Source organism: Strix uralensis, chromosome Z (genome assembly GCF_047716275.1).
Source record: "Strix uralensis isolate ZFMK-TIS-50842 chromosome Z, bStrUra1, whole genome shotgun sequence".
Classification (NCBI taxonomy): Eukaryota; Metazoa; Chordata; class Aves; order Strigiformes; family Strigidae; genus Strix; species Strix uralensis.
The window spans coordinates 91620207-91637817 of record NC_134012.1 but is presented as its reverse complement, the minus strand read 5'-3'; the positions used below and the strand labels follow the sequence as shown (position 1 = coordinate 91637817).

Here is a 17611-nt window from a genome sequence, read left to right as displayed (position 1 = left end):
GCGCCTCACGACAGCCAATGAGCGCGGCGCAGCGCGGCGACGGACACCCTGCCGGCCCAACGGGGCGGGGCACGCGCGGGCGGGACTCCCCTGACGTGGCGACCAAGGGGGCGGGGGCGGGGGCGGCTCAGCGAGCGCGCGGCGCCCCGGGACAGCGCGAGCGGTGAGTGCCGGGGGCGGCGGCGGCGGCCCTGCCCCACCGCGCTGCCCCACACCGCCGCCCCACACACCCCCCCACGGCGCCGGTGCCGGTGCCGGCCTCCCGGTGGGAGCGGGGGCGCGGCCCCTCCGCCCCCTACGGTGACAGAGTGTCCCTGGGGGGGGATGGGGTGTCAGTCCCCCCGCCCCGTGGGGTGACAGGGTGTTGCTGTGGGGCTGGGGGGGGTCAGTCCCCCTTCCCTGTCGGGTGACAGAGTGTCCCAGTGGGGCTGGGGAGGTCAGTCCCGCCGCCTCATGGGGTGATAAGGTCTTGCTGGGGGGATCAGTTCTTCTGGCCCACAGTGTGACAGAGTGTCCCTGTGGGGCTGAGGGGCTCAGTCCCTTTTCCCTATGGGGTGACAGGGTGTTGCTATGGGGCTGGGGGGGTCAGTCCCCCCACCCCATGGGGTGACAGGATGTTGCTGTGGGGCTGGGGGGCTCAGTCCCCCTTCCCTGGGGGTTGACAGTGTCTCTGTGGGACTGAGGCACTCAGTCCCCCTTCCCATTGGGTTGACAGAGTGTCCCTGTGGGGCTGGGGGGCTCGGTCCCCCTTCCCTGTGTGGTGACAGAGTGTCCCTGTGGGGCTGGGGGGCTCAGTCCCCCTTCCCTGTGTGGTGACAGAGTGTCCCTGTGGGGCTGGGGGGTTCAGTCCCTCTTCCCTATGAGGTGACAGGATGTTGCTGTGGGGCTGGCAGTTCAGCCCCCCACCCCATGGGGTGGCAGGGTGTTGCTATGGGGCAGGGAAGGGGAGGTTTGCCCCTCTGCCCCTACATGTGTGAGGAACAGAGGCCAGCCACTAGCGCCGTTGCACCCATGGGGTGACATGGTGTCCCTGTGGGGCTGAAGGCGGGGTTGGTGGCTCTGCCCCTGTGGGCTGACAGGGTTTCCTGGTGGGGCTGTGGGTCAGGGTTAACTGCTCTGCCCTGCCTAGTGACTGCGTGTCCCTGTGGATCTGAAGGGGGTGGGAGGAAGGGGTTAACCCCCCTGCCCCTTAACAGTAACAGTGCATCCAAGTGGGGCTGGAAGAAAGGGGTTAACCCCCACCCCCCCCCACCCCCTCCGTGGGGCTGTAGTACAACCTGTGGGGCTGGAGAGGGTGGTGAGGTGAGGGTTAACCCCTCCTACCCCTCCCACTTTGGAGGAAACAATGTGCCCTGTTGGACCTGTGTGGTGTGGCCAGGAAGGGGTTAATACCACCCCCCCACCCCCCCAGTTGGGGGTACCAGTGTATCCCAGTGCAGCTGAACTGGCTGATGAGGAAGTAGGTACCCCCCCCACCCCGCCCCGAGTCTCTCCAGGTGACAGTAATGGGGTCAGAGGGAGCAGCAAGGAAGGGGTTAACCCCTGTCCCCAGTCGAGGTGACAGTGTCCTCCAGGACAGCTGGCGGTGAGGAGGAAAGGGTTAACCCGCTTTCCCCTAGGCGCAGACACTAGGGCTGAAGGGGTGCTGAGGGGTCACCCCAGGCAGGGGCAGGCACCCTGGTGGGGCCGTGAGCTGGGGGGTGGGGGGGGTGAACCCCTCCCCATGCAGGTGACAGCTCCTCACTGAGCCCCTCAGTGGGGCACCCCTAAAATGGGGCACCACATGTGGGAGTGTTGAGGTTTGGGGGGGGGTGGTTGTGCTTAACCCCATCCCCACACCAGTGTGAGTACCCCAGTGGGGCTGGAAAGGGGGGACCCTACTTGGGGAGACACTGGGGGGCTTGACCCTGTCCCCACACCACTGTGAGCTCCCCACTGGGGCTGGAAAGGGGGAATCTGATATGGGGAGATGCTGGGGGGTTTAGGCTTGACCCCATCCCCACCCATGAGCCAGCGCCCCATAGGACTGGAAATGGGGGACCCTATATGGAAAGACGTTGAGGGGGGGCTTGACCCTATCCCCACACTAGTGTGAGCGCCCCAGTGGTGCTGGAAAGGGGGGTCCTCTATGGGGAGGCAGCAAGGGGGGCTTGATCCCATCCCCACCCAGCAGCCAGCACCCTGTAGGGCTGGAAGTGGGGGATCCTGTCCGGGGGCATAGCGAGTGGGGCTTGACCCCGTCCCCACGCAGGAGGCAGCACCCTGTGGGCATGGCAAAGGGGGGGGACCCTATATAGGGAGACCTTGAGGGGGTCTTGACCCGTCCCCACGCAGGAGGCAGCAGCCGGCGGGGCTGGCAGCGGGGGCTGTGCCGGCAGAGACAGCGAGGGGAGGGTTAACCCCGTCCCCACGCAGGTGCCGGCACCCCAGTGGGGCTGTCGGTGGGGAGGGGGAGGCGGGCGGTGCGTGTGGGGGCCCGGGGAGGGGATGATTCATTGCGGGTAGTCATGACATTGCTGCCTGGTTGCCTTCGGTTGCCAGCCGGCACGGGCACGGGTGGCTCTGCTTGCCCCGGCACGACGAGATCCCCTCCAGCTCCCTGACCAAACCCAGGATACGCTGCCATGCCGGCCATCCTGCTCTTCTGGAGCCGCGCCGAGAGGTACGCACCCACCCCGGCTCACCCACCCCGGCGCTCGGTGCCCCGCGAGCCACCGGACCCCCCAGCCCCTGGGGACGCAAGCGGGATGGAGGCTGTCGCCTGCCCAGCGTTTTGCTCGCCGAGGGGGGGATGCAGGAGCCGCCCGCCGCTATCCCGGTACGGCTGCCCAATTCCAGTGTGGGGCATCCAGAGAGGATGCTCTTTGTGGACTTCGAGGGACGGTGACGGACCCGGGGCGGGGGGACGTGGTGGCATTGAATTTTCTTGGATCACCTGAAGGTGACTTCTCAGAAGTAGGTTTTGCGCCGCCGGGCTTGGAGGAGGCACCGTGCCGGTGCCTGGCTGCGGCGGGGGGAGCCCCGGTTGCTGGGTGGGAATGTGGCTGGCGGACCCCTTCTGCTGGGGGACCGATGCAGGTGCCCGGTGAGGGGCGTACAGGGACCCCTGCACATCCGAAGGAAAGCCGGGGAGGTGCAAATTGGTTAACGTGACTTTTGGGTTTCCCCCCCCACATCACCGCCGCCCTACTTTTCTCCTTCCCCGATTCGCCTGGCGGGTGCACAGCCCCGGGCGTCAGCAAAGTCGTTTCTGGGGACGCTGGGGGGGCTCCTGGCTGCTCTCCCTGCTTCTCGGCGGGGGCTGCGCGGGGGACGTGACGGTAACGGGGCGGCCGGGCGCCTTGCGGCAGGCAGCGGGGAGGGAGGATGCCGGAGCTGACAGCAGAAGTGTCTTAATCCGTCGGCTTAGCGAGAAAGCGTCGAGAAACCAATTAAAAGGAAAATTACAGCTCAGCAAACGACTCCATTGAAGGGTCCCCCCCCTCCTCGCGTGGCTGGGAAACGCACAAAGGACGGCAGCTCCCCGGCAGCACCACGTTTTCGCCCGCCACCAAAGCCCTTTTGGAGCTGTCCTGGGAGCGGAGGTCAGAGCCAACCACCAACCGTGGCCGCCGGGCTGGCGAGGAGCTGCCTTTTCGGTGCGCCGGAGGAGGTGGAGGGGAACGCTCGCCACCAGAGCATCCCTTGGCGGCGGCGGCATCCCCGGCACGAGCCGGCACCTTTCTCTCCGCCGTCCTCCTGCCACCCTCCGGGCCCTCCCGGCCGGGCACACGTCACCTGCCGGCGTCTGCGGACAACCGCGATGTTTAAAATAAAACTAGAGCCTTTAAAAATGACGGCTTGGACTCTGAATGTGTTCGTAAAGTTTCGGTAAGTGGGTTTCTGCCTCTTGACCTTGCGTCCTTGTAAACCATCGGTGCCTGTCCCTGGCGTCCCGCGGTGACCTTGCACCCCAAGATGGGGAAAAAATAAATCTCCCCGATGTCACTGCCGGGGTGGGTTGGTTCCCTTAGATGACTGCCAAGCGGAGGGATTATGTCAAACGATTGCTATTCAGCTGGTGCACTCATCCAGCGGTTGCACGGGCTGATGTCATGTGCGGGGACGGAACAAAGATTTAATTTTTTTTTTTTTTTGGTGTGGTTGAAAGAGGAGGATGGAGGCTGAGCTGCCTTGGCAGAACTGGGGAATGCTTGTTTTCTCCAAGGCCAGGTGGTCTTGGCTTCTCCAGGGGACATGCAGGAATGACTTTGCCTGCCTGAAACCCACCCTGCAGCGCCTTAACCCCTGTCGTCCCCCCCGCCCCTCCGCTCCCTAGGGGGTTAAATAGGAAGGCAGGAGAGGATGACTGAGCAGAAGGGGGAGAAGAGCGGTGACAAGGCGCAGCTGATCCCCAGGAGGTGGGAAGGAAGGAGGGAGGCTCTGCGGGGACAGAGTCGTGTTTTACCACCATCACGCGAGTGTCGCCTCCGGAGCGTGCCTTAACCCACCGGGTCACCCGCCAGCGGCTGGTCCTCACCGGCACGGTAAACCGCAGCACGGGGATGCATTTCGGTACAGAAATTCCCCCCTCCCCAAGCCCAGCCGGATAAAGCTGGGCCAGGAGAGCGTCCCTGGCGCGCATCCCCACTCTGGCCGAAGACCCCTCGTGGTCAAGATCGGAGATGTTGCGGGGGGCAGCAGCATTTTGTCAGGACGGGGTGTATTTTCATGGGAGGTGCTGTGGGGTTTTGGCTGGTCGAGGGGGTCTCGGTGGTGCCGTCGGATTGGGCTGTGTGGGGTCGGAGCCGGGCGCTGTCGTTCCTGGTGGGAGAAATCAAAGGTTTTTCACCTCCATGTCTCTCGGGCCGGGGTGTGCCGGGGTTGTTTTCACCACTGCCTGGCTTGCCCTCACTTCAGGAGGGTTGGCATCATCCAGATGAGCCAAATCCTGGTCCAGGTCCTGGTGCTGGTCGCAGGGAACCCGTGACCCGCACTGGAGGCTGCCCTGGCGAAGGGAGGCATTGGGGTGACCTTTGGTGGGGGGGATTGGCTGGTTACCTCTCAGCCCCCCCACCTCAGTTGCTCACCCCAGAATCTCCCGCAGCCCCCAGCCCTGCGGGGAGGGCAGATGGGGAGGCAGAGGCGGGTGGGGGGCAGAGCATCCCCCAGCGCCTGCGTGGGCTGGGTGCTGCCGGCGGCTGTGCGCGCAGGAGCTGGTACGGAAACATGCTGGCATCCAGGAGCTGCCGCGGGAGACGCTGTCGCTGTCGGATGCTCTTTACGCCCCCAGGGACCTTCTCCCACCTCTTCTGTGCCCCCCCAGCTTGCCACATGCGTCTGTGGGTACCCCCATCTCCCCTCACCGTGCCTTGGCTGCCTTAGCCCCCCTCCCCACCTACAGCAAAATATCTAATCAGTGGATGGGGCAAAAAAGAGCAGAAGCTGGTGGTTTGGACCAAGGTGGCCAAGTATGGGGCCAATTTCCAGGCCGTGGTAGCAGCTACCCAGCTGTAGAGGGGTTATTGCCCGAGGCGTGACCCAAGGCAAGCCTTGGATGCTTGGGATGGATGCCAGGGGCTCAGTGCGGATGCTTGGGATGTGTGCCAGGGACTCAGTGCAGCGCGGTGGACGTGCACCCCAGGGGGGCCCAGCCACCCTCATCTGAGCTGCTGTGACAGGGGGGTCCCTCTGTGACCTCCACCAGCAGATTATGGATACAGTAAGGATACGGGGAGAACATCTGGTAACTTGTATGATGGTGAAGGAAAGGGCCAAAGCTCACACCCCGTGCAGAAATCTGTCTGCTGGAGGGGCATGATGGGCTGGGGCTGCCCAGGGCCGCTTGGAGCAAGGATGGGGTGAAATCTGGACTGTAGCAGGGAGCAGGACTTGAGCAGGAGGGCTTAGCAGAGAGCAGCGGGTCTGCTGGGGCAGCGCCTGGGGAAGAGCAGGGCCAGCAGCAAGCACTGAGCTGCACTGTGTTAGGTGCGGGGGGGCAGGCTGTGCTCGGCGGGGGCGTTGGGACTTTGCTGTCGGATAACTGAAGATCAGGAAGCAGCAGGAAGTGTCCTTGGAGGAGTGTGGGGCTTGCTCAGCCTCCTCCTGGAGGAGCTGCCCCCTGGTCTCCACCAGCTGCTTCCTGGGTCTCTGTGACTCCAGTGGCGTGTCTGGAGGATGAATTACGGCCAGCGGGTTTTCCATGCCTTAGTATAGGCATGACCCTGGCCTTGGCCCCACGCAATGGAGGGAGATAGCCTTGTGTTTCTGGCTTACTGCAAGATGCAGTAAGGCTCTCAGGGAGTGCAAGTCAGGCTAGAAAGTGTTGCTTTGTTTTTTTTAAAACAAAAAAATAAAAAAACCCTCCCACCATCACAAGATGTTTCTGTCTAACGGCTTCATTCTCTCTCCGCTAAATACAAATTAGGGCTCTGACAGCCGGAGGCGCTTATCTCCAGCTGAATGCCAATTGCTTTCAGGAACAAAATGTTTGAAGTTCCTTTAAGGTGAAGGCGGCAGCAGGGTCCCTGCCGCTGCTTTCAGGCTCCAAACACTTGCTGTCATCACCCCGACTCGGGTCCCAGGTCCCCAGCTGGGAGAGAAACAGAGAGGGGAACAGACACGGACCGGCAGCTACATTTAGACATAGCTCAGCCCTCCTGGCTCAGCGGTGGGGGGGACGGAACAGGGACACGGTCCTGGCCTGACGTTAGCAGTGGCGTGGCCCCTATAATAACGCCGTCCCTGGCTCGGGTTCTCCCTCTCCTCATCAGCCTCAGAGATGAGTCTCCCTGTCCACGCTGTGGGGCTCGGGGAGGTAAAACCACAGCCAGGCCACATCTTGGCACCGGGGCTCTGACCTCTGGTGGACTTAAGCTGGCTCTGGTGCTGCTGATCGGTGGGACACAGGGGGCATCGGCTCCGCAATAAGTGTGTGCCGGTCCCGTCCCCGGCTGCCCCACATATTTGCCTTACGGAGAGCTGTCTTTCTGCTTTCAGGAATAAGTACTCGGCTCCCGGCAGCGTCGCCGTCATGGTGAAGGACTATTACAAGATTTTGGGCATCCAGACCGGTGCCAACGAGGATGAAATCAAGAAAGCCTATCGGAAAATGGCCCTGAAGTATCACCCCGATAAGAATAAAGACCCCAATGCTGAAGAGAAATTCAAGGAGATCGCGGAGGCTTATGATGTCCTGAATGACCCCAAGAAACGAGCCATTTATGACCAATATGGGGAGGAAGGTAAGGGGATGGGCACTGCCCGCTTGGAGGCAGGGGTGTGGGATCTAAATCAGTTTTTATATAGGCCAGGGAGCATTTTCACACAGAGGTGTTCCTGTGGTTCATGCCTGCCCCTGGGGCTGATACAGGGCTGGCAGCCACAGTATCGGGGAGGGTGAAGGCCCCGTGGGTGCCAGAAATTGCCTCTCATCCCACTCCTCCCCAGGCTGCTCCACTTTTCCAGCCCTCCACCCTGTTTCCTTGGATGGCTGGGCTCTCCCTGCCCTCTGCCCCAAAACCCTGGCAGCTGGCAGAGACAATGGAATTGGAAGGAGCTCACCTCCTGGGTCATACCTGGAGTAAGTCGTTAGCAACCCTTTAATGAATCTAAATATCCCAGCGGAGAAGTACTGCTTTTGCCCACATTCCACCCCACCCCCCCTCCCCCCACCTTTGGGCACTGGTCGTGCTGTCCTCTCCGGTACGGGCTGACCTACAGGATTCAAAGCTTTTCCCAATTTAAGTAATAGGTCCTTGTTTTGAAACCAAGCGTCTGCTGTTGTCTGGTGGTTGGCATGGAGGAGGAGAGTGCTCCACCGCAGGCAGCCTTATTAGTCGAAGATGGAAGAGCACAACCCCATTCGAGGAGAGCACCGAATAGCATCTGCATTAATCAGCCCAGGACTTGGGTGCTTAAAAGAGCAGGAGGTCTAGCAGGAACAGGCTGCTGGGTGGAAGAGGCAGCTTCTGTTGCCGGGCCAGTGGGCAGGTGCATCCCCTAAGGAGCCATCAGCAGAATTAACCAGTGGTGGGTTAATTCTTGACCCGTTAGTTATGTCAGGGCTATGATGGATGCACCAGGCACAGTGATTTGCCACCCTGTAAAATGAGAAAAGATTGTCTCAAGTGGCAAACCAGCCTTTCCCTGGAGGCAACGCCGAAATTGGACCCCTCTCAGGCTGGCGTCAAGGGATTAAAGGTGAAACCTCCTGGCTGTACGATTTGTTAGGGACTAGAGACAGGCACTCGACAGGGATTTGGCAAAATTCCCATTGCCTGAAGGCACCTAAAATAAGAGCGAGTCAAGGAGAAAGGGAAGAGCATCCCCCTCCTTGACTGGTCCATAGCCCCCCCACCTTTTGTTTCCCATCAGATGCCATTGTTTGAAGCAGCGTGTCTTGGGGATCGGCATTTTGAGGGGCTTTTGGGTCCCGCACGCTGCTGTGGGCAAGGTGAAGCGAAAGCCCCCCAGCCCACCCAGAATATGAACTTCATCGATCAGAAAAGACCACCAAACTTGCCCGGTCTGTGCTTGTCCCCCTCCTATGTCTCGCTGTGGGGGGCTGGCATGAGGGACAGCCTGTCAGAAATAGCCCTTCACTGTCACCTTCGTGCCCTGAAAATAGTCCTTGAGCTAGGCTTGGCTTAACCCTTCCTGCCCCTCCTGGTCAAAAATAGCCTTGCAGAGCATCTGTGACCTCTTTGTGGGGGGCACTTGTCGTGTGACTTGGCTGCTTGGGACTTTGGGGGAGTTGCAGTGACGTAAGGCTCAGCCTGGGACCTGGCAGGGGAGTTTCCCATGGGAATGGTTACCAAAAGATCCAAACCGTGGGCTCACCAGGCATTTTGTACAGTCTCTATGCAGGGAGCTGTGTGCCGACCTGGAGATCTGCTGACCTTCATCTGCTCTGCCACCCAGAGTCACAGTCGCTTGCTGAGCTCAACGCCTGTTCTCACTTGCAGGACATGATGTTCCTGGACTGCAGCCGTCAGTGCAGCCCGAGAGATGGGGCTATTTGGGCAGAAGGGAGCCTGCCCATGGGAAAGAATGGAGATGGGCTGGTCAGGAAATGTTTTAAATGAAAAGGCCATGAATTGGGTGGAGAGAGCCAAAGAAGCACTTCAGTAGGGATAGCAGGGACAAAACCTGAATGGATTTTGAACTTGCTGGGCGTAAGGGCAGGACTGTGTGTCACAGATTGAGGTGGTGCCTTCCTGGCCCACACTCTTCACAGGTGGCTGGGCTGGAGAGGGTGACCTGCACCCCCAGGAGGTGCTAGCAGTGACCACACTCCTGCTGGAAAGTGTGGTCCTGGCGCGGCATCCACTGGCGGGAAGCATTCACGACTCGTCTTCCCCCTTCTCTCCCAGGTCTCAAAACTGGAGGTGGCTCTTCAGGTGGCTCAGGGAACACATCCCACTACACCTTCCATGGAGACCCTCATGCCACCTTCGCGTCCTTCTTCGGAGGCTCCAACCCTTTCGACGTCTTCTTCGCTAGCAGCCGCTCCCGGATATTCAATGGCTTTGACCAGGAAGACATGGATCTCGATGATGACGATGACCCTTTCAGTGCCTTCGGCCGCTTTGGCTTCAACGGCATTAACGGTGTTCACCGGCGGCACCAAGAGTCCCTGCACATGCGGAGGAGGGTCCAAGACCCGCCCATCATCCATGAGCTCAAGGTGTCCCTGGAAGAGATCTACCACGGCTCCACCAAGAGGATGAAGATCACACGCAGGAGGCTCAGTGCTGATGGCCGGACCACGCGGACTGAGGACAAGATCCTAAACATTGTCATCAAAAGGGGTTGGAAGGAGGGAACCAAAATCACATTCCCCAAAGAAGGGGACGCCACCCCGGACAACATCCCTGCTGACATCGTCTTCATCCTCAGGGACAAGCCTCACCCGCACTTCAAGAGGGATGGGACGAACGTGGTCTACACAGCAAACATCAGTCTTAAAGAGGTGGGTATGGGTGGTAAATCCCACGGGGTGGGAAGTGGCGCTGGGTGGTGGCACATGGGACCAAGACGGGAGTCAGTCCTCCTGAGGAAGGACCAGGTAGGTCGCGTGAGACACAGACCTCAGCAGAGAAGAATTGCAGAGGCCAACTCGTGCTTGGTGTTGGAGTTGCTCAACCTCCGTGCTGGGTGTAGGACATGGGTACTGCAGTCCCTGCTGAACACGCCTTGCTTCTTGAGCCAATACAGGTGGCATTTATCCATTTTCTCCCTTTCCCATATGTCTTGTCCTTCTATTTTAGCGTAGGGTATTCATATATGGAAGAGAGACCAGATCCTCTGTAGGAACAAGGGAAAACCCAAGTCGGGTGGCATGAGTCTGGTCCCTGCTTGTTCTCGTAGCTGAGCCTGCTGTGGCTTAGTTACTGTTCAGGATAGCACCAGGTGCCTCTCCCCACGGACAGAGCAGGCTCACGCTGAGAAAGGTGGTACCTCACCCTCCCTGAGCGATGCTTTAGCTGTTTTCCTTGGTTCTGGCTTTCCTAGATAAAGAACCAAATAAAATATCCAAACCCTACACATCCAGGCTGCCAGTCCTGGAGGTCACAGTGGGGCTGGATGCATTGAAGTCAGTAAGATGCACAAAGGTGGGAGAAAAATAGAAAGATTACCCTGGTAAAAGATGTGCCATTCACTGCCTCTGCTGTATAACTACTTTTTAATAAAACCCAGCTGGCAGCTGCATTTAACATTGACATTTTTGGCAGCTGCCATTGCTGTTCCTTTCAGACTGTAGATGCTGTCTGTCTTCTTAATGAACTGATTTTTTTTCCTTTCCTGAAGACAGATTTATGTTCCCAAATGCATGTAACAGAAATAAGCTCAATGGGCCAGACCTGAGGCGGGGAAACGTGAGCTCGTTAGCGTGCCAGCGAGTCAGGAGAGCTTTGCGATGCCTCTGCATCCTAGCTGGGGTTGTGACCGAGTGTGCTGGGGGCGAGGAGCAGCCAACATGGGTCAGGCAGAGCTGGGTGCTCCTGGAGCAAACTCAGCTTAAGCTAACCTGCAGACTCAGGAGCTGAATTTCCTTCATGGAGCAAAGTGCAGAGGTTTATTCCTGCAGTGGCTGGCTCCCCTGGCCACTCCAGAAATACTTGGGAGAGACTGCCTTATTTATGGAGCCATGCATGCCATATCTCAGATGTTTCCTTCTGTGCATTCCCCTATCTGTAAAGTTAACCCCTGGCTGGCTGTGCTGATGTCCAGACCACATTAGCCCAGATCCATGCACTGCTTAGGCTGGAAGGACTCTTGCCTGGTGGTGCCCTTTGAGCAGCAAGTGGAGAAACCTGCTCCGGCACCACGTGCTATTGCACCAGAGGTGTTGGTGCTGGGCACCTGTGGTCTCCATGAGCGAGGCGTGCATGCGTTTGGTTTGCACGATGCAGTCACAAAGTGGAAAATTGCTGGTCTGGGCAAATTCCTCATTTCTTTGAGCTGGAATTTCTGGTCTCTGTCCTCACCCACTGCAAACTCAATATGCTGGTCATCCCTGGGGAGCTGCCAGCCTGGCTGCCATCCCCAGTGTGCTGCTTGCCAGGGCAGGGGGATACTCTGCTGCTTTTATCTTCCATGAGAAGAAGTACCTTAAGCACTCTGGAGCACGAGCGGATGCCAGGAGCTCCCCAACTCCATGTGCCACCACTTCAGTATATAATGGAACCTGAGCCTACAGCCATAGCCTTGGGCATTCTCCTTGCACCCTTCCTCCTTGTCAGTCTGTCTTTTTCAGCCTGAGCTTTAGTCCCTTCCCCTGCCACGAGAGCAGCACAGCACAGTGCCAGCAGGCAGACCTGACAGGCGGTGGGTGCTCTGACCCCACTCGTGGCTGTGCTGGAGACTCCTCACCAGCACCCTGCTGCCGTGGGGAACAAACCACCTGGTGCTCGGGTTGGGAGCACTCAGGAGAGCATCTTCCTCCTCCTCCTCCTCAGTCCAGGAGAGCAACCCAGGGAGGCAATGCCCTCCCACCCCTCAAATCCCAGCCCCACTGGGTGCTGAGTCCCCCTAGCCAGAGTGGCAGGGTTGGTTGCCACCAGGCTACTGCAGAAGCCAGAGGTGTACGAAGGCTTCCCCAGGCACTTGTGGGCTGCGGGGAAGTGTCCCTTCCTAAAATGACAGGCGTAACGCCTGCCCTCAGCAGCCACCCGCTTTGCATCCTTTACCTGGCATCACCTTCCTCGAAGCATCCACGCGTCAGCGCCCGGCTGAGACACGACCGGTGGCAACATCCCCCCCCGGCAGCTTCTCTGCGAGCGGAGGAGGACCTAACGCTGACCTAGATAAAGCTCTGCTCTCGCAGCGCAGCGCTCAGCTATCAAACCCAGGGTGATTTCATCCCTAGGGATAAAACCAGCCTCTTTCTAGGATGCGGGGCAGCTCCCGTCGTTACTGGTGTTACTTCAGCAACCAGTTTCCCAAATGCCAGTGAAGTTGAACAAGAATGAAAAGCAGGGACATACGGTGGAGGAGCGATTGCCTCGGATTCTTGCATCTTGGCTCTTGGAAGGAAACATTAAGATCCCGTCTGCCTTCGCTGTTACTGCCCACTCCTGCTCACATCCCTCTGCCTGCCCCATCCTCGTGCTTCCATGGGGAGTTCCTGTTCTCCTTCCCGTTTTGTGGCTGGAGATGTCCCTTCCCTGACACATGTGGACCCACACAGCCCTCCGCAGCACATGGCAGTGGGTACCAGTGAGCAGGAGGGCTCCAGCATCCTTGGGCGAGCACGGGGCAGAAATCCATTGTTGGGGAACGATCATCCTTTGGTTCCTCCCCAACGCGCTGGAGATCCAGCCAAGCACCCGCTGCCAGAACAGCTCATGCCTGGAGGACACCCTTCCCAGGAGGAGACCCTGTGCAGATGAGCTGTGCAAGGAGATGGCCCCATCTCTCCTGTTCCCCACTCACCGGAGCCCCCCAGCTGGCTCCGGCACGGGTCCCTTTGCCCTGGTGCAAAGGAAGAGATGTTTCTCCTGATGCCTGTTGCTGCTCTGCCAGAGGAGGCTTTTCCTGGGGAGGGGAATGCAGAACATCCGACACCCCATCTACCCCAAAAACAGCAATTGCATCCTCCTCCCCTCCCTTTGCAGGGTGTTTTGGGAGAGCTGGGACCCCCAGGACCCAGCTCAGAGGGGCGAACCTGCGCCAGCCCCCCACCTGGAAGCTCGAGGCTGTACCCTCAGCAAATCCCACCCCCCTTCTTCCAGAAACATCGCTCCGCAGTCCTCTCCCTCAGCCCTTGCCGAAAGCCTGGAGACGATCCTGCCCACGTGTATGCCAGAGCTGTCTGAGTTATTTAAGGACACAAGGATTTTCTTGCTGCATTCCTGCATCACATGGCTCGCTAATGCAGGCCGGCTTGCGGCTGCCACGGCACCCACCACCCCGGCTGATGCGGGGGGCTGGGGTACAACAGGGTGACACCCACAAAACCAGCTCTTGGCTTTGCAACAGGGACCAGTGGCAGGGACCTGCCCATCTTCTAGGAAAGCTCAGTGCCGTGCCACGGCCACAGTGCCATCCCACACCAGTGTAACCTTCTGGGAGCCGTTGGCGGGGGTGGGACGGGATGCAGGCTGTGCTATAGATAACCCCCAGCGCCGGGCAGAGCTGCCGGGCTCCGGAGAGTGACAGCTGATGAACCACGGCGGCATCTGATGATCTCAGCTGGATTTTTGGCTGCCCAAGGCTGGGCAGCGAGGCCAGGAAGGGGCTAAATTTAGCCTGTCCTGTTGCTGCGAGTGGCTGGATGCTTGCTGGTGGTGCCTGTTGGGGAGCCCAGGAGGTGGGGAGGGGGGTCTTTCCCCCCACCATGAGGCTGGGGCACCCCTCTGCTGGGGCACCCCTCTCCTGCACAGCTCCTGCAGCCCAGTTCATAGTGGTTAGACTGGGCTGGCACCAGTAGAGACCTGGGCTTGCACTGTTGAACATCAACCCATCAACTCTTGGGCATCACCCAGACGGAGTTGGGCGGTTTAACCCGGGGAGCGGCCAGTGGGAGGGCGGGTGTGGCCGTCGGGATGCTTTGGGGTGTCAGCCCGGTCTGATGGTGTGTCCCCTCTTCTTCCCCCAGGCCTTGTGTGGCTGCACCGTGAACATTCCCACCATCGACGGGCGCGTGATCCCGCTGCCCTGCAACGACATCATCAAGCCGGGGACAGTGAAGAGACTGCGTGGTGAGGGGCTGCCCTTCCCCAAGGCCCCCAGCCAGCGAGGAGACTTGATCGTGGAGTTCAAAATCCGCTTCCCGGACAGAATAGCTCCCCAGACAAGACAAATCCTCAAGCAGCACCTCCCGTGCTCCTAGAGCCCGGGGACTCTCCTCCAAGCAGCAATACTCCAAACATATGTGCCGCAGCACCCGGCCCGCACAGAGCAGAGGTGCCACAGCACTTTCAAATGCAAAAAACAACCCCTCACACCACTTTCCTTCCCCCAAAATACCCATCCAACCCACCCCCCATCCATCCCTCTCCCTATCCATCCCTCTCCCCATCCATTCCTCTCCCCATCCATCCCTCTTGGCCTGTTTTCTACTCCAGCAGCGGGGAGGGTCCTGCCCATATCACAGCTCTCCCAGCTGCCAAACTTTTTATTTTTTTTCCCTAGAGGTCCAGCTTTTCCACCTCGCACAAGCGAGCAGCGTGGGCCCTTTGCCTGGGGAGGTGCATCACGTTGTGGGTTTTTTATGTCACCTGCTTTTCAGGCCACTTTTCCCACGAGACGCTGGACTTGTCGGGGTCCGGCGCAATGTAAATAGGACTCCGCAGGATCTGGTGTCCCCGCTGTTAGTTTTTCTCTTCCTCTCTTTGATACTTGCTGCTGTTCGGGGTCCCGGCTGTACCGCGGTGCTGATCACTCTCGCCCGCGGTGGCCACCCCCCCGTAGCCGGACTGTTTCTCACCTGGGACCACGGTACCGAGTCTGACCGTGGTCCACTCTCCTGTGCCAAGCCTACAACCCAGCCTCGGCTGTGCCAAATGATGGAGCACATGGGGATGGTCCCGTCCAGCCTCCTGCCACTGCCCGGGGTTCTCCTGGTGCCCTCAGAGCCCCAGCTGAGCAGGAGGAGGGGGGAAAAGCCGAGGGTGGAGCTTTCTTGTTCAGATGTGTTGAGTTTGCATTGCTACTTTTTTTTAAAATACATATATATAGAGCTCGTTAGATAAACTCCGTAAGGGTTTTTCTCTGCCCATTTTGGGGTTCCTGGCGTGGTGCACCCTGACTTTTTACAGAGCAGGGCGGGGATAGTTCACCCACACGAACATCAAAAGCCCAGGGGTGGGGGGAGAGTGTGTAGCACAAGTCTGGGTGCAAGAGCAGAGCCAAGTGTGAGCAGAGCTGTGGGTTTCACTAGCATTTTAGGTCAACCTTAGGGACTTTAATAAGAAGAGAAAGGCGCGTGTATATATTTTTCTACAGGGACGACTCATTCAGGAGGTATTTCTGGGTGTCAGGGTGGAGCTGGGAGGTGCATGAGGCAATCATCTGCGTGGTGGCTTAATTTTTAAATGCTGTATTTTTTTAAAACCTCTGGATTTCCATCAGAATTTTTATATTTCTTACCTTTCTCGGCCCACTCTGCCTCGTGCCAGTTTTTTCCCAAGAAAGGGCTCCTACGGAGCAGGAGGCGCGTTCGACCTGGCTTTGTATGGCTCCTCTTCCACCACAGCACCACAGAGAAAACCCCTGCCAAAATATTTCCCCCGCCCCGGGAATCCCTTTTTTTTTTTTTTTTTAAAGAGAAATCACTGACTTGAAATGGGGGGTCCTTTGGGGCGGGGGGGTAAGCGTGGGGTGTCTGTAGGGGCTGGGTGTACAGCTGTATAGTGTGTCATACGGGGCGAGGAGACCCGTTAGCCGCTGCTTAATTAATCGCCCGGTTTAACTGGTGAGGGGACGCCACCGGTTTCCTCCACTGGTCCCTGTGGAGTTCGACGTAGAGAAACCTGGTGGACACTGCGAGCGAGAAGACAGGCCAGCGCGCAGATGCAAGCTGCTTTGTTTTTCTCGGTTTCAATGAGACCTGAATGTTTTATAGTGGGGTTTTTTGTAATTTTTTCTTTTCTTTTTTTTTTTTTTTTTATTAATGTCAGTATTGAGAGAAAAAAGAAATAAAGTATTTTAAAAAATATATTTCCTCAGTGTGTGTTGTGGTGGGAGATGCTGTGCTGTGTTCACGCAGGCAGCAGGGATGGGGCTCTTGTTACAGGGGTGTCAACACTGGGCTGGTGGGATCCCTGGGACCTTCAAGGCCAATAAAGAAGGAAATAAGCAGCCTGGCACCCAGGAACCTTGAGGCTGGTAGGGAGGGGAAAAATAAATCCTTTTGGGTTGTCTACTTGGTGCACAGGACCTTCAGGGCCTGATAATGAGGGGACAGGAGCGAGTGCGACTTGCTGAGGTGGCATGGCTGCTCGCCTCATCAATGATCGCTACACTGACCACATTGCTGGCAGGTCAGGGGCTCTGTGTCTCCATGAGGGTCCCAGGATGTGTCTGACACAGGCAGTGGGGTGCTGCAGCTGAGGATGGGTCGGTGAAAGGGGCTCCTTGGTGGCTGCCCACGGCAAACTGGAGAGATGCCAGCACCCAGCTCCTCTCAGAGGGTCCCTGGGGCAGGGCTGGAGGCAGCGGCACAAGCTGCACCCAGGGAAAATCCTGCTGATACCGGGAAAAGTTTGCCCATATGCTCCCAGCAGGAGCAGCACGCAAGGGGAGGCAATGAGAGCGAAACCCGCGGGTGTTGTGCCTCAGGAAGGGGACTGGGCAGAGGCCCATCATGGCTTACTGCCCTCTCCCAGTGTGGTGGTGCAATCCTTAACCCCCCCTCCCTTTGTTGGGCTGCTTGGTGCTACGTGTGATTCCACCCACATCCCCCGAGCTGTACACCCATCTGTGGAGATAAGGACTGATAACGTTAACGAGCCTGGCTCCTGCCCCTCTTGATTGCTCGGAAACAGCTATAACAGCCCATCAACTCCTAAGGGCCTGGCACACCTGTGCCTGGGATGTGGTCAAATGGGAACAATAACAGAGTCGCACATTAATCAAACTCTTTTGTAACTGCTGGAAGGCACCAGAAGGTATTTGACAAAAGTCAATTATCTTGGACCCTATAAATGGCGACCACCAGGGAGACCCTTTGAGCTCTCCTGGATCGCAGCGGGCCTGTGACCAGCACCTCCCCTGAGCTGGGACGCCTCTCAGGTACCAAACCCTTCAGGTGTCGTCTGCTCCAGACGGAAGGCCAGGGCGAAGTCCCCCGCTCGAGTCTCAATTATCGCCCGTTGAGGAATGCCAAGGCATTGTGAGTATTTGCTCTAAACTCGAGACCGAAATTTTCTTTGAGCTAGCTTCTCTTTGTGTGTGTGTGTATGTGTGTGTGTGTGTACACCCTTGTTTCTGTGTATGTATGTCCGTTCCGTGTTCAAACACCTTTGTTTCTGTGTGTTTGTCCATTTTCTGTATGCGCATGTATATATAAAGGTACCGTTAAGTAAATTAGTGTGAATCTTCTCATTTTAGAATCTGAATAAGTCGCTTTTCTTTCTTTTAGTATTTCTGAACTATTTTATAATAATAAATTGCTGTTAGTTAT

At 58.2% G+C, this 17611-nt stretch overlaps 1 protein-coding gene across 4 annotated transcripts; it reads left to right on the top strand.

Annotated features, from left to right (window-relative positions):
* Positions 1-145: 145 nt before the first annotated feature.
* On the top strand, positions 146-16144 carry DNAJB5 (DnaJ heat shock protein family (Hsp40) member B5). Of its 4 annotated transcripts, XM_074856852.1 has the most exons (5): positions 2534-2662; positions 3473-3870; positions 6979-7223; positions 9354-9952; positions 14084-16144. In XM_074856852.1, the coding sequence occupies exons 2-5, from the start codon at positions 3803-3805 to the stop codon at positions 14315-14317; spliced, it is 1146 nt and encodes a 381-aa protein (XP_074712953.1). In that variant the 5' UTR covers positions 2534-2662; positions 3473-3802; the 3' UTR covers positions 14318-16144. The 4 variants fall into 4 exon arrangements, with proteins under 4 accessions (XP_074712956.1, XP_074712954.1, XP_074712953.1 ...); XM_074856855.1 differs by lacking the exons at positions 2534-2662; positions 3473-3870 and adding an exon at positions 146-163; XM_074856853.1 differs by lacking the exon at positions 3473-3870 and having other exon boundaries at positions 2501-2662.
* The last annotated feature ends 1467 nt before the right edge of the window (positions 16145-17611 follow it).

Coding starts and splice junctions, on each gene's coding strand:
- DNAJB5 (XM_074856852.1), top strand. CDS start 3,803: ATGTTTAAAATAAAACTAGAGCCTTTAAAAATGACGGCTTGGACTCTG. Junction 3,871..6,978: donor AATGTGTTCGTAAAGTTTCG/GTAAGTGGGTTT, acceptor TTCTGCTTTCAG/GAATAAGTACTCGGCTCCCG. Junction 9,953..14,083: donor CAAACATCAGTCTTAAAGAG/GTGGGTATGGGT, acceptor TTCTTCCCCCAG/GCCTTGTGTGGCTGCACCGT.